Source organism: Microtus ochrogaster, chromosome 10 (genome assembly GCF_000317375.1).
Source record: "Microtus ochrogaster isolate Prairie Vole_2 chromosome 10, MicOch1.0, whole genome shotgun sequence".
Classification (NCBI taxonomy): Eukaryota; Metazoa; Chordata; class Mammalia; order Rodentia; family Cricetidae; genus Microtus; species Microtus ochrogaster.
Genome location: NC_022016.1, coordinates 51,543,597 through 51,555,522, shown reverse-complemented (window position 1 = coordinate 51,555,522; position 11,926 = coordinate 51,543,597). Strand labels below are relative to the sequence as shown.

The 11,926-nt window shown below is 54.2% G+C and overlaps 2 protein-coding genes across 2 annotated transcripts in view; both read right to left on the bottom strand.

Annotated features, from left to right (window-relative positions):
• Positions 1-7,727, bottom strand: part of Sytl1 (synaptotagmin like 1) — a 10,636-nt gene extending 2,909 nt beyond the window's left edge. The window contains exons 1-13 of the mRNA XM_013348465.2: positions 7,659-7,727; positions 5,285-5,513; positions 3,914-4,062; positions 3,652-3,727; positions 3,530-3,575; positions 2,680-2,752; positions 2,337-2,431; positions 2,075-2,188; positions 1,811-1,977; positions 1,427-1,523; positions 942-1,100; positions 580-658; positions 393-492 (exon numbers count right to left, since the gene is read on the bottom strand). Of these exons, the coding sequence (XP_013203919.1) occupies positions 393-492; positions 580-658; positions 942-1,100; positions 1,427-1,523; positions 1,811-1,977; positions 2,075-2,188; positions 2,337-2,431; positions 2,680-2,752; positions 3,530-3,575; positions 3,652-3,727; positions 3,914-4,062; positions 5,285-5,475 (1,346 nt within the window). The 5' untranslated portion in view covers positions 5,476-5,513; positions 7,659-7,727. The remainder of the gene's footprint in view (positions 1-392; positions 493-579; positions 659-941; positions 1,101-1,426; positions 1,524-1,810; positions 1,978-2,074; positions 2,189-2,336; positions 2,432-2,679; positions 2,753-3,529; positions 3,576-3,651; positions 3,728-3,913; positions 4,063-5,284; positions 5,514-7,658) is intronic.
• A 2,626-nt stretch (positions 7,728-10,353) lies between these two features.
• The window catches only part of Tmem222 (transmembrane protein 222), a 13,008-nt gene continuing 11,435 nt past the window's right edge, over positions 10,354-11,926 (bottom strand). The window contains exon 6 of the mRNA XM_005353104.2: positions 10,354-11,166. Coding sequence (XP_005353161.1) covers positions 11,079-11,166 — 88 coding nt within the window. The 3' untranslated portion in view covers positions 10,354-11,078. The remainder of the gene's footprint in view (positions 11,167-11,926) is intronic.

Sequence of the window (11,926 nt, the reverse complement as noted above, 5' to 3'; positions counted from 1 at the left end):
AAAAAAGACAGGGTTCAGGGTCTTACTCTGTCATCTTGGCTGACCAGGTTATCCTGGAGCTTACAGAGATGCACCTGCCTCTGGCTCCCAAGTGCTAGAATTAAAAACACATGCCACCATGCCTCGCCCAAACCTTTAAGACAGGGTCTTATATAACCTGTGCAGCCATGGATGACCTTGAACTGACCCCTCTGCCTCCAACCCTAGTTTATGTAGTTTGTAGAGAGCCTAGTCAGGACCTCATGCCTGCTAAGCAAGCACCCCACCAGCTGTCGCAGGACCCCAACCCTTTGCCCAGCTGATCACTTCCAACTGATCTGGGTTGGAAGGACAGGTTGGTCAGAGGTTGGGAGCAGAAGGAAGGCACTGAATGACATCACGCTGCCTCTCACCATTGTATATAAGTGTCCAGGGATCCTGGCCGCAGTGGCACGAGGCCCTGAGCTTCCTTTACCCAGAAGTGTAGCTCCCCACTCAGAGGCTGTCCTCCTCCTGTGGGGACACTCCAGTTCAGACCACCACCTCGTGGAACAGGTCTCTCACATCCCAGGGGCCTGTCCAGCTTGGTCTCTCACTTACCCTCTGAGCCTGCAGGGATGTACTTGAGGGACAGAGAGAGCAGTCCACGGCTGGGAAGCTCGTCTGGAGACGGGGGAACCTGAAAAAGCAGGAGGTGAGCCTTTCAGTGGTGAAACAGGCCAGGGGGTAGTGTCTCCAGAGGCAGCTGGGACATGGTGGTTGAGAGAAGAGTATTGGGGACAGGGCTCAGCTGAGGACGATGGGCAACACTCTCCAGGAAGGGGCATCCTGGCTGGCAAGCCTTGCCTAAGGGTAACAACCAGTTTGAGGCCCAGCGAGGCTCTGTGGAACCTTCTGCAGGTGCTTGGTGGTCCGTGGGGTAAACGAGGGACATCTGTGTTCGATTGCACACCAGCCCTTACCCGGGGCTGTAGGGGGAGCCAGGTAGCCTCAGAGTCCCAGTTCCACGTGTCTAGGGGTACTTCGACCTCTCCCAGAAAGATGTTGCGACCCAGACTTTCGCGGTGCCACACGGACAGCTTCAGTACGCGTCCTGGGAGATCAGCCTGCTGGACGGAGTGCTAGGGACAGGAGGTGAGTTTCAGTGGAGCGCGGTGGAGGCCCCTGGCATGGCTGTGTCATGCCTGTTGACCGGAGCTGGTCTCCCCACGCTCCTTGAGAAGATGGAATCCTGATTCTAGGTTAACTAGGGTCTCATTACCACAACCCAGCACAAATTGCCAGGCTTTGGATTGTGCTAACCAGCAGAGGCCGGGTCATTTTGTCATTCCCCTCACAGAACAAGGCCCAGAGCCACCAGTGAGACCCTGCCACTCACGCCGCCACAAAGGGCAACCAGTTTTTTGCAGGGGGCGAGGAGGGGATGACAACACCCTTGTCGCCTCACCCGCAGAGTCTCGTTGAAGATGGGGTTCAGATTCCGTTTCTTCACCGACGTCTTGCGCTTGTTCTGCTTATCCGGGAGGAGGTAGGTTTTCACGTAGCTGGATGAGGGAGGTGAAGGCTGGAGGTAAGAAGGGGGACCTTCCAGAACCATCATCCGGCTCTGGGGGCTTCCCCAATCACCATCCAGAACACAGCGCTCCGCGTGGAGGCCTGGTGCTAATCAATTAACAGGTATCCAATTTAGCATGCCTCCCAATCACACTTCCGTGCCCATTTTGAAGAGGAGGAAACTGAGGCTGAGGCAAGTTGAGTGGCAGACTGGGTCTAGGAGTGCCCTCGGCCCCCCCCCAACCCCCTGCAGCCCATATGCAGGGTAGTCACTCACGGATCTGAGCGGCGACGTCTGGCGGCGGCCAATCCCTGACACTGAATCACCTGTACTCGCAGCTCGGCAGCGCCCGGCTCGTAGCGCAGTGCGAAGTGCACCGAACCCCGCACCTGCACGGTGCCAGCCTCAGGTTCCCCCGACAGACTCATCAGGCTGCCGCTCAGCTGCAGGCGGGGCGGGGTGGGAGGTTAGGGTCCCAGGCAGGCTTCCCACCGCAGGACTTGCCTGGGCACCCCGCCCAGCCCCTCCCTAGTCCTTCACCGTGGAGGAATTGAGGCTGGACACAGAGGAGCTGCTGCTGAGCATGCGGTTGAGCGAAGGGCCGAGTCCTGGGGCCTCTTCCCCATTCTCCTGGATCTCGGAGGTCGCCTTGATCTGGAGAGGGAATAAATGATAGGGGCATCCTCTACTTCCCCGGACTGTGCAGGGGGCACCGACAGGTCTCATCCCCGGGGCAGACACACTCTCGGTCTGGAATCCGTTCCCGGTCTTGAGAACAGCCGAACTGGCTACTCCCGCCTACCTGGGCTGCAGACGGCCAGGACTCCTGCTCCGCCCTCGGCTCAGGATCCAGCGCTGGGTCCGTCTCTGCCACCTGCACACCCCCTTGGTCGGGGGCTGGTGGGGCACAAGCTACTGAGAGAGCCCCTCTCCTGTGTGTGTCGCTAAGCAAACCTGGAGGGACTTGTTAAGAACTCTAGTCTCCTGTCAGCTTCAGGCCCGAGAGGTGACCTGGGGCTCCCCACTGCGGGTGGGAGGGCAGGAGAAGAGGAAGGTGAACATGGTAGTTGGGGGGGGGGGTGTCACTAAACACTGCCTCTGATCCCCTCAATATCTTCTGCTCCCCAGCTCACCCTCCCACTCACCTTCCTGAGCCTGGGGTTCCTCCTCATGATCTGAAGTCTTTGAGACTACATATGGTGAGGGAAAATCAGGTCCCTGAGGAAAGCAAAGGGTAGAGCTCATGATGGGGGTTAATGAGGAAGGGGTCAAGGGTTATGCTGGGGTCAGAGGTCAGAGTCTCCAGCCAGCTCACCTCAGTGTTGGAGTAGGGCTGCCCTCAGGGCAGGGCTGGCTACCAGCTGCAGGACCAGTCAGGCCTGTACTTCACACCCTGGCATCCCAGGCCTGTCCCTCCTGATGTGCCAGCCTGACTCCTAGGTTCAGTCACTGGGGCGGTAACATCTGAGTCCCTTCCCTGGCCTCAGCTTCACCTGCTTTAACCCAACCCCATTTTTTTTTTGGTAGTAGGCTGGCTTCGTGCCTCATGTGTGCTTGAGGATGAGCTTGAACTCCTGTTCCTCCTGTTTCTACCTTCTGAGTGCCAAGATACAGGCCTCCACACCTGGTTTATGTGGTGCTAGGGTTTTTTAGTTTTTTGAGACAGGGTTTCTCTGTAGCTTTGGAGCCTGTCCTGGAACTAGCTCTTGTAGACCAGGCTGGTCTCGAACTCAGAGATCTGCCTGTCTCTGCCTCCCGAGTGCTGGGATTAAAGGCTGCACCACCACTGAGGCCTTATTCTTTATAGCTGGCTTTACAGTTACCTTAGAGGCTTGGTCCAGGCCACAGGTTGATCAAGGTGGTGAAGCCCCAAGCACAGAAGAGAGCTGTCCAAATCCCCGGATTCCCAGTAATGGAGGTTCCTCCCCTAGCATGTATCCCCATTTGGAAGCACAATGTGCTTACTATTGGCTTATCCAGGCACTGGGTACTCACTTGGGTCTTGCTGTGCCTCTCTGGAGCAGCCATCTCTATGGAGACCCTAGAAGGAGGGAGCCGGGTTTTTCAGAGCTGGGCAACTCTGGCAGCCCCCTCTCCTCTCTATGCCTCCTCCTCACCTTGGCTCTGGCTCTTCCTCTGCAGTGTCTATCCCAGCAGCCTCTGCCTCACCATCACTTCCCAGAGTCTGGTCTCCTGGGCTCAGGAGAGAAACTATGAGCCTCCGTTCTCCGGATGCCCCATCATGGCTATGGCCCACGGGAGATGCCCATCCACCTCCTATAGCCCGCAGAGGGCGGGGCGGGACTAGAACCCAGAGCCCAGCCCTGCCCATTTACAGTCTGCACCCTTGGCTTTCCAAAGCTCCCCCTCCCTCCTCACCCCTGGAGATCTTCTTCCTGCGGATGGAGGCCCTGACAAGGTCAGACCCAAAATGGGCATGCTGATGCCGCTGGGAGCGTGCTTCTTGGAACCAGTCCCCCGTCAGGATCTTCAGCTGCCCGGGGTCTGCCAGCGAGGCTCGGAGCTTGCTAGAAGATAGTGGAGAACACAGCTGTCTCTACTCACCTAACCAACCTTCCTGACACCCACTCTGGACCAGGGACAGGGGCTCAACAGCAACACACATGACCCTTGTCCTGGAGCCACTCAGGCTACTGAGGGGACGGAATCCAGACTAGAAAGTTCAGTGATGGAGGTAAGAGGACCTTCTGTGGGAACCCAGGAAGGCTTCCTGGAGGAGCTGACCTGTGAATTATTCTTAAAGGCTAAGTTGGAATTCTCTAAGGTTTAGAAGCATAATAATCATTATTCATGAAGTGGTTATTGCGGGCCATGCCTGGTAGTTTATTATAACACATGTATGTGTAATGTATGCATGGTATGCATGCATATGTGTGTGCTCCCATGTATGTGGTCACATGCGTGTGTGTTTGCATGTGGAGGTCAGTAACTGAAGTTGGCCCATCCTTCTGTAACTTAGCTACATATATATATATATATATATATATATATATATATATATATATATCCTATATATTGAGGCAAGGTTTCTCACTTGCATAGAGCTCACTGATTTAGCTAGCCTAGCCATCATTATTGCCCAAGTACTGGGACTATGGGTGGGCCACCATACTGCCCTGGCATTTACATGGGTGCTGGAGCTCTGAGCTCTTCCTCGCGGCTATGCAGTGAGCGCTTTACCCATGGAGCCATCTCCATGGACCCTTTGCTCTGTTTTAGCTGAGAATGGTGAGGTTCAAGGTCAAGGCAGCGGCCCCAGTTTACACAGCTTCCCCAACAGTGTTTGTCACCCTTACAGTCCTCAGCCTCTGCTGCTCTTCTGGGGGGGAAGGAGCATCTTAGGCTTGGAAGAGTACTCGGATTTGGGAGCACTGCATGGCTAGAACAGGTTTATGGATATCTGGGTGGGGCTTATAGGGAAATGGATGAGATGGGGAGCTGACAGGGACCAATCAGGGTGACTTGTAGATTCACTTAGAGGCTTTGACGCTATGTTCTGAGGCTGGGGAGGGGCCAGCAGAGTATTAAGGACAGGTGATGTCTGTCCAAGTGTCCTGTCCCAAGGTGGAAAGCCGAGACAGGGGGACTTGAGGGAGGACCTGGTACAGGTTTGGAGTTGGCCAAGGTCAGTGGAAACCAGGGAGTTAAGCCAAGAACCACCCAGACCCAACATGCGGCCTCCAAGGACCCTGAATCCCTTCCTTCTGACTGGAAGCTGTCCTGTCTCACCTGACCCGTCCCTCCTCCAGTTGGCGTAGGCGGGCATCTCGTTTGAGGACATCAGTGATGGCCTCCTGCTCCTCCTCTGTCAGGAAGCTGAGGTCCAGCAATCCCTCAGCGTCCGGTTCTGGCCCATATGCCATGGGGAGGGAGGGCAGGGCCCAAAGCCTCTCCTGAGATGTGTGGCCTCTCTGGGGCATCAGCTGGGGTTGTGCCCCAGCTGGGCATATGTAGCTTCCTGGGGATAGACCAAGGGTCATTATCTTCTCAGATACACAGCGCCTCCTGGAGTCAATGGCCTGTTCTCTCCCAAGCACACACACAAGTTATAGAGCAATCAAAGGAAGGCCAGGTCAAGGTGAGGTGGAGGGGGGGGGGATGCACTTAAAGAAGGCTAGTAGGGCACAGAGCACATGTGCACATGCCCCTAAGAACACACAGAGAACTGCAAGCCAGTGCACACTGACGCGTGTACCCGCTGTTCTAATCACAGTTGTATGGGCACAAGGATACCTGGACAAAGACAGGTAACCTACACACGTTCCCGATGACGGGACTGTGCATACAACACAAGAGACCTGAACCCAAGAGCTGTGCACAGTAAATCTTTTTTAAAAATTTTTTTGAAGATTTATTTATTATGTACACAGTGTCTGTCTGCATGTTTGTTTACTGGCCAGAAGAAGGCACCAGATCTCGGTTGTGAGCCACCATGTGGGTGCTGGGAATTTAACTCAGTCAGTGTTCTTAACCTCTGAGCCATCTCTCCAGCCCGCACAGTAAATCTTAAATCTGCACATAATTTGTCCACACAAATGAGACAACTACTCACAAACAGATCCCTGCATATTCACAGATCTTGCCAGCTTTTCTCTCACACATACATTCTCTCTCTCTCTCTCTCTCTCTCTCTCTCTCTCTCTCTCTCTCTCTCTCTCTGCCCATTTAACCCAGCTGTGAACAGGAAGTCAGTACTTTGCACACGACATAACCTGATTGTTAGTGAAATGCGCAAATATACCTGCACAAGCACGCAAATGCACACCCAGCCTTCTCCACTGCTCACGCTTAAGCCCCTATCCAGGGAGCCTCCCAACCCAGCTTGCCTCTGCCTTCGCCTCCTTCCACCCTGCCCTGGCCCATTTGGCCTTCCTGTCTGAGGCAACCTCCTCCCCAACCTCACCCCCAACTTCCTCCCCCCGCAAGGTAACCACAGCACCCAGTTCCACTGAGGCCACCCGCCCTGGGACTCCCCAACAACAGCACTACCCTCTTGCTTGGAGGAGATTCTGAGCCCCTCTGATTACAGGGGCTCCCCAACCCCCAAACTTGGCTGGAGGCCCCAGGTGGCAAAACAACTCATGCCCAGGCACCATAGCCACTCCGGAAGGAAAACATTGCCAGCTGAGAGGGGCGTGTGGACGTGGCAAGGGCCCAGCACTCAGTAGTGGCCCTGGCCTGGCCTCACTGGGCAGTCTCTCCTCTACTCCCCACCTCTTCCATGCCAGGCCTCCAGGTGGAGTTGAAGTGGGAGCAGGGAAGCTCAGAGGCAGGTCCTGGCTTGTGCCTGTCTCCTCCTGCCCCTGTCCCCTCCCAGCTGAGTCAGTGACCAAGCCTAGCAAGCTGGTGTCCTCTCCTACCCTGCTTTCCGGGGAGGGGGGGGTCTGCACATCCGCATCTGTGTAGCCCTGGGCAGATGCCTGTGTGCTGCCAGTGACTGCTTCCCAGAATGGCTGTGCTGGAGGTGCCAGCTAGGAGGGCGGCTTGGGACTCTTCTGTGGCATGGTGTATGAGCATTGCTATGTTGTGCTGAACTGCTGCATTAGCAGCGTGAACATATGTGCAGGTCAGGCGATGGGATACCATCCTAGCCTAAGCGCTGTGTGGTTGTACCATACTGTATGTCACCAAGGAATGTTGACGCTACGTGCAGTGACTTTCTGGGAGATAGTGCTATGTGGGTGTGTACATTTCTTCCTGTGTGGTTGGCCAGCCCAGGCTGTGTTGTGGTGTGTACCCTACTGCCCTGGGGACCACCAGATGTGTCTGTGTGTGAAAGCGGAGGAACATTTGGCAGAACTGGGCCTGGCCTTGTTTTGCAAGTCTGCTCAGTCTGGGCTGTGGGCCTCCAAGTCCAGGTTTTCTCTACCTCAAATTCCTTCTCTTTCCGAGGCAGATCAAGCTCCTGGTGCCCCCCCACCCCATAGTGACACCATGGGACAGACCCTTTAGTGACAGAAAGTATGTCAATCTGCCTGGGCAGGCCAGAGTCATAGACTTGCTCGTACTTCCCCCACCCAAAGCTCCCAAGGTGCCAGAGTATGCTCAGGACACCAGGTGGCAGTGCCTGTCCCTTAGACCACTGGCAGGAGAGGTGTGTTACCTGGAGGGGTCCAGAAGGGAGGGCAACTTCGAAGGCAACTCCAGCTCTCCAGGAAGGAGTTTCAGAGCCCAGAAGAGCAGAGGGTAGACAAGGCTGACTTGCCCAGCTGCAGCTGCCCCAGCCCTGAGGAGGTGGAGGAGGAGGAGACACCTCAGCAGGGCCTGGTGCAAAACCGGGCCTGGACTGCAGCTCCCCAGGTGCACTGGGGCACCCACAGCAGCTGTCAGAGCAGCCAGGGCCAGTTTTGCAGGTCCCTGTGGCTGTGGCAGGGGCCCAGCATTTCCCCTGTAACCAAAGGATGCCACACCTGCAGGGCTGGCTCAGGGCCTTGGCTGGTCCATTTGTGGAATGGGTAGCAGACCCTCTCTGCCACAGAGGGCCAATAGAAAACTGCTTTGAGAGCAAAGTTAGAAAGTTTTCTAAGAGCTTCAGTAATGGGAGAATTACAGAGGAGTTGCCACTAAGACTAAGGAGTTTCCCCTGGGCAACCTTGACAGAGTCCGTATGGCCTTGAGCAAGTTTCTTAACCCCCCTTGGGCAATAATTTCTTTCTATGCAAACTGGAGTGGGACCCAAGAAGCACAAGTGCCTGGTACAGCTGGTACACAGGTGTCTGGTACATATAGCTGGTACACAGGTGCCTGGTACAGCTGGTACACTACACGGGTGTCTGGTATAGCTGGTACACAGGTGTCTGGTACATACAGCTGGTACACAGGTATCTGGTACAGATGGTATGTCATAGATGCCAGGTGTCCTCTTTCTAACAGACCAATGCCCATGGCCATTTTAGCACCTCTGACTATCCACATTGACAGAACAGCTATTTGTCTCCTCTCCCCTTGGGGCTCCTCCTATTTGAAGGGCCCTGGATTCCAAAGCCTGCTGAGGAACCCACATTCCCACTATCAAGTACCACATCTTGCTTAGGAGAACCTGTTTTGGGACCATGATCTGTGACTATCCACATTCTGGTCTTAGGTACTAGAGGCCACCTTTATCCTTTTATTTATGTGTATAAATGCTTTGACTACATATAGATATGTAAAACATGAGTGCTTGGTGTACAAGGGAGCCAGAAGAGGGTGTCAGGCTCTGGAACTGGAGTTATAGATGGTTGTGAGCTACCATGTAAATGTTTGGGATCCCAGTTCCTCTGGAAGAGCAACAGGTGCTTCCCCCCCCTTCCACCCCCTCCCCTGACGCTTTTTGAGACCTGGTTTTTCTGCATAGCCCTGTTCTGGAATTCACTCTGTAGACTAGGCTGGCTTCGAACTCACAGAGGATTGCCTGCCTCTGCCTCCCGAGTGCTGGGATTAAAGGTGCACACCACCACCTTACCTTTGGCCCCCTTTTAAAAAATCATTTTTTGTAAAATCTTTTATCTTCAAACATACCACGGTACCCATGTGGATGGAAGAGGGCTTTGCAGGAGCCCAACCTTCTCCTTCCACCTTTACGTGAGTTCTAGAAACTGGACTCAGGTCTTGGCTGAACGTGCTCTTACTCTCTGAGCCGTGTTTCTGGCCCTCAAGTTTGCTGGTTTTGAACTGTTTTTGTGTGTGGATGTTTTGTCTGCATGTGTTTGTGCACTAGATGTGTGCCTGTGGAGAACAGAAGAGGGCACTGGACCCCTTGAGCTGGGGTTAGATGTGACATACCACATCTGGATTCTGAACCTCTGCAAGGGCAACCATTCCTCCAGCCCCACACTCTTTGGTTTATTTCTGTTTTGGTTTTCTGATGGCTGTGAGCCACCATCCTCTGGCAGGGCAGCCAGGGCTCTTTATCTCTGAGCTGTCACTCACCCTGACTTGTTCTTGTCGGTCTTATTTTCAGTTTCTTTTTCCTTATCTAAGTTGGTTAATAATCATTCTTAGGTTTCACCACTATTGAGTAAACCCCTAGATTCATGTACAGGGATGGAGGGAGTCAGCGAAAGCATGCATTTACACAGGCGCCTTCCACTGGTGTCCCCTGTGGAAGTGGTCAGTGGTCACCTGTACCATTGTTTCCCCCACTGGAAGTGACCAACAGCAGGCTCCTTCCTCAAGGATGCTTCTCTGGCCCTCCTCCCACCTCAGCACCTGGAAGATAGCCAATCTTGCCAGTTTTCAGGCTCAAGTGTCCTTTCTAGGTGGGGCTCTACTGGTGTTTGGGTCTCTTGCTTCCTCTGAACTTGGACAAATTATGTGGGTGTCCATTTCTTCACCGGCCACATAGACTGATAGTGCCTGCCTTACAAGGCTGTTGAGGTTACATAACCTCAACAAGGGCCAGTACAGAGGAAACAGCCTTTGAGCTGGGCTTTGGTGGAAAGCAAAGGATCAGAAGTGCGTACAGGCTGGTATATGGTGAGGAACACAGGGAACATGGGGTTAGCATGTGGACTTCACCATGGCCACCATACACTTGGCTTATAACAACTGGGCACTCCTAGCTAAGGAAACAGGTCACTCCCAACCCCAAACATATTGCCAAATATTTCCCCATAGGGAAGAAGATTCCTTCTAGAAGGAAATTTGGAAACTAGACAGGGAATGGCAGGGAATGCTGTGCCCCAGAGCTCCAGCTGGAAAGACTCAGACATGCTGTTAGCAACCAGATCGCTTTGCCCCAAGACCCCAGGGATACATGAGCTTAAGGAACTGGGGGTGGAGTGTGAAGGAAGAAAATGACAGACACCACCTGGACTTGAAACTTTATTTCCTGCCAGGGAGCCCCTTATGAAGGAGCAGGGGTGAGGCAGGCTGCACAGGGTTCATTGCAGAAACCACAAGTAGACCCAGTCGATCCATGGTGGCACCAGCTGCTCTGATGGGTTACTCACACTTTGGAATAAGGGGTTCACTAGCATGAGGGCTCCCTGGGCTAGAAACACGTGGGGTTCACCTAACTTGATTTACAGGGGATCCACTCTGCATGTAATGCCATTTACCTTGCTAGCCAGGGCCCAGACGAGGGGCCATGGGTGAGCACTATGCTAGCATGGCTCTAGCAGACATGGATGAGCCTAGCCAGCCCTTCAGGCCAGCAGAGAAGGTCCCAAGTCTCTTGGCTCACAGTATTTCTCAACGCCACACCCCATGTCGGGACATGACTACCTGCCAGAAAGCAGCTTCAAAATCCAGCTCTGGCCAGTGTTTGGCCCAGTGGGTCCATGTCTTCACTGTGTCCTGGGTATGGCAGAAGCAGTCCAGTGGCAGTGGCAGGAGGCACTCTAAGGGAAGGCCTTCCCAGGACAGTGAAGGGGATGCCACAGGGTGAGGACAAAGAGGCCCTTAGTGGCCTCATCTTACTCTACCTCGGCACTTCCATCCCAGGAAGCTAGCTGCCTGAGGGTGGGGGTAAAGACTGGGACCAGGGAGAGGGGGCGGGGCCTCCTTGGGGGCCTGGTGGGCTTGGGTCATCTGAAAACCATCACCGCAGGTTGAAGACGAGACTGACGGTCAGGATGATGCCCAGGAGAAGGACAAAGGGCAGCCACGTCTTCACGAAGGCTCCAACACTGATGGGAGAGCACAGGGGCTCGGTCAGGCGAGCAGGTCCAGAACCCTCTTCTTCCGACCCAACAGGGCACAGTCAGTGAGCAGGCAGATGGTCCAGAACCCTCTCTTTCCGACCCAACAGGGTTGAAGGTCCTAGGAGGGTCCTGGAACTTATTCCTCAGTTTAGTTTGCCAAGGGACAGGGCCTCGCCTGATGCCTACTCTGGAGGCCATGGAAGCAAATGGACCGAATCTCACTGGCACCCACTCACTCGTGACCAGGGGCTCCCATCTGAGGGTGAGACCCACAGAAGACTAGAAATGGATGGCCAGAGGCAGAGGGCTACGAGTCAGGGTCTCAACTCATGCCTGGTTCTGTCTTAATCCTGTGCCCGGTTATGTGCTTTTGGGGGGAGTTTCTAAAGCCTTCTAGGGGCAAAGAAGCCCCCTGAGAATTTCTCTTCCAGAAGCTCTTAAAGATAAGCACAATTAAGAACAAAGTTGGTAAGGGGGTGGGGTGGGGAGGGAGGGTTCAGGTCAAGTGTCTAAAATCTGGTCCTAAATCTGGGCTTTACTGTGGGATGTAGAAACTCACCTACCCCGAGTTCTCTCTCTGAATGTCTTAAGTCTCACAGGTCATGAAGGTGTGGCTTCAAAGACCAACCTGGACTAGGAGCTCAACTATCCAGAAGCTTGCCTCTGACAAAGGACATGGGTGGGAGTGGGGGTGGGGGGCTAGGTGGAAGGGGAACACTATCCAAGAGATTTTTTTTATTTATTT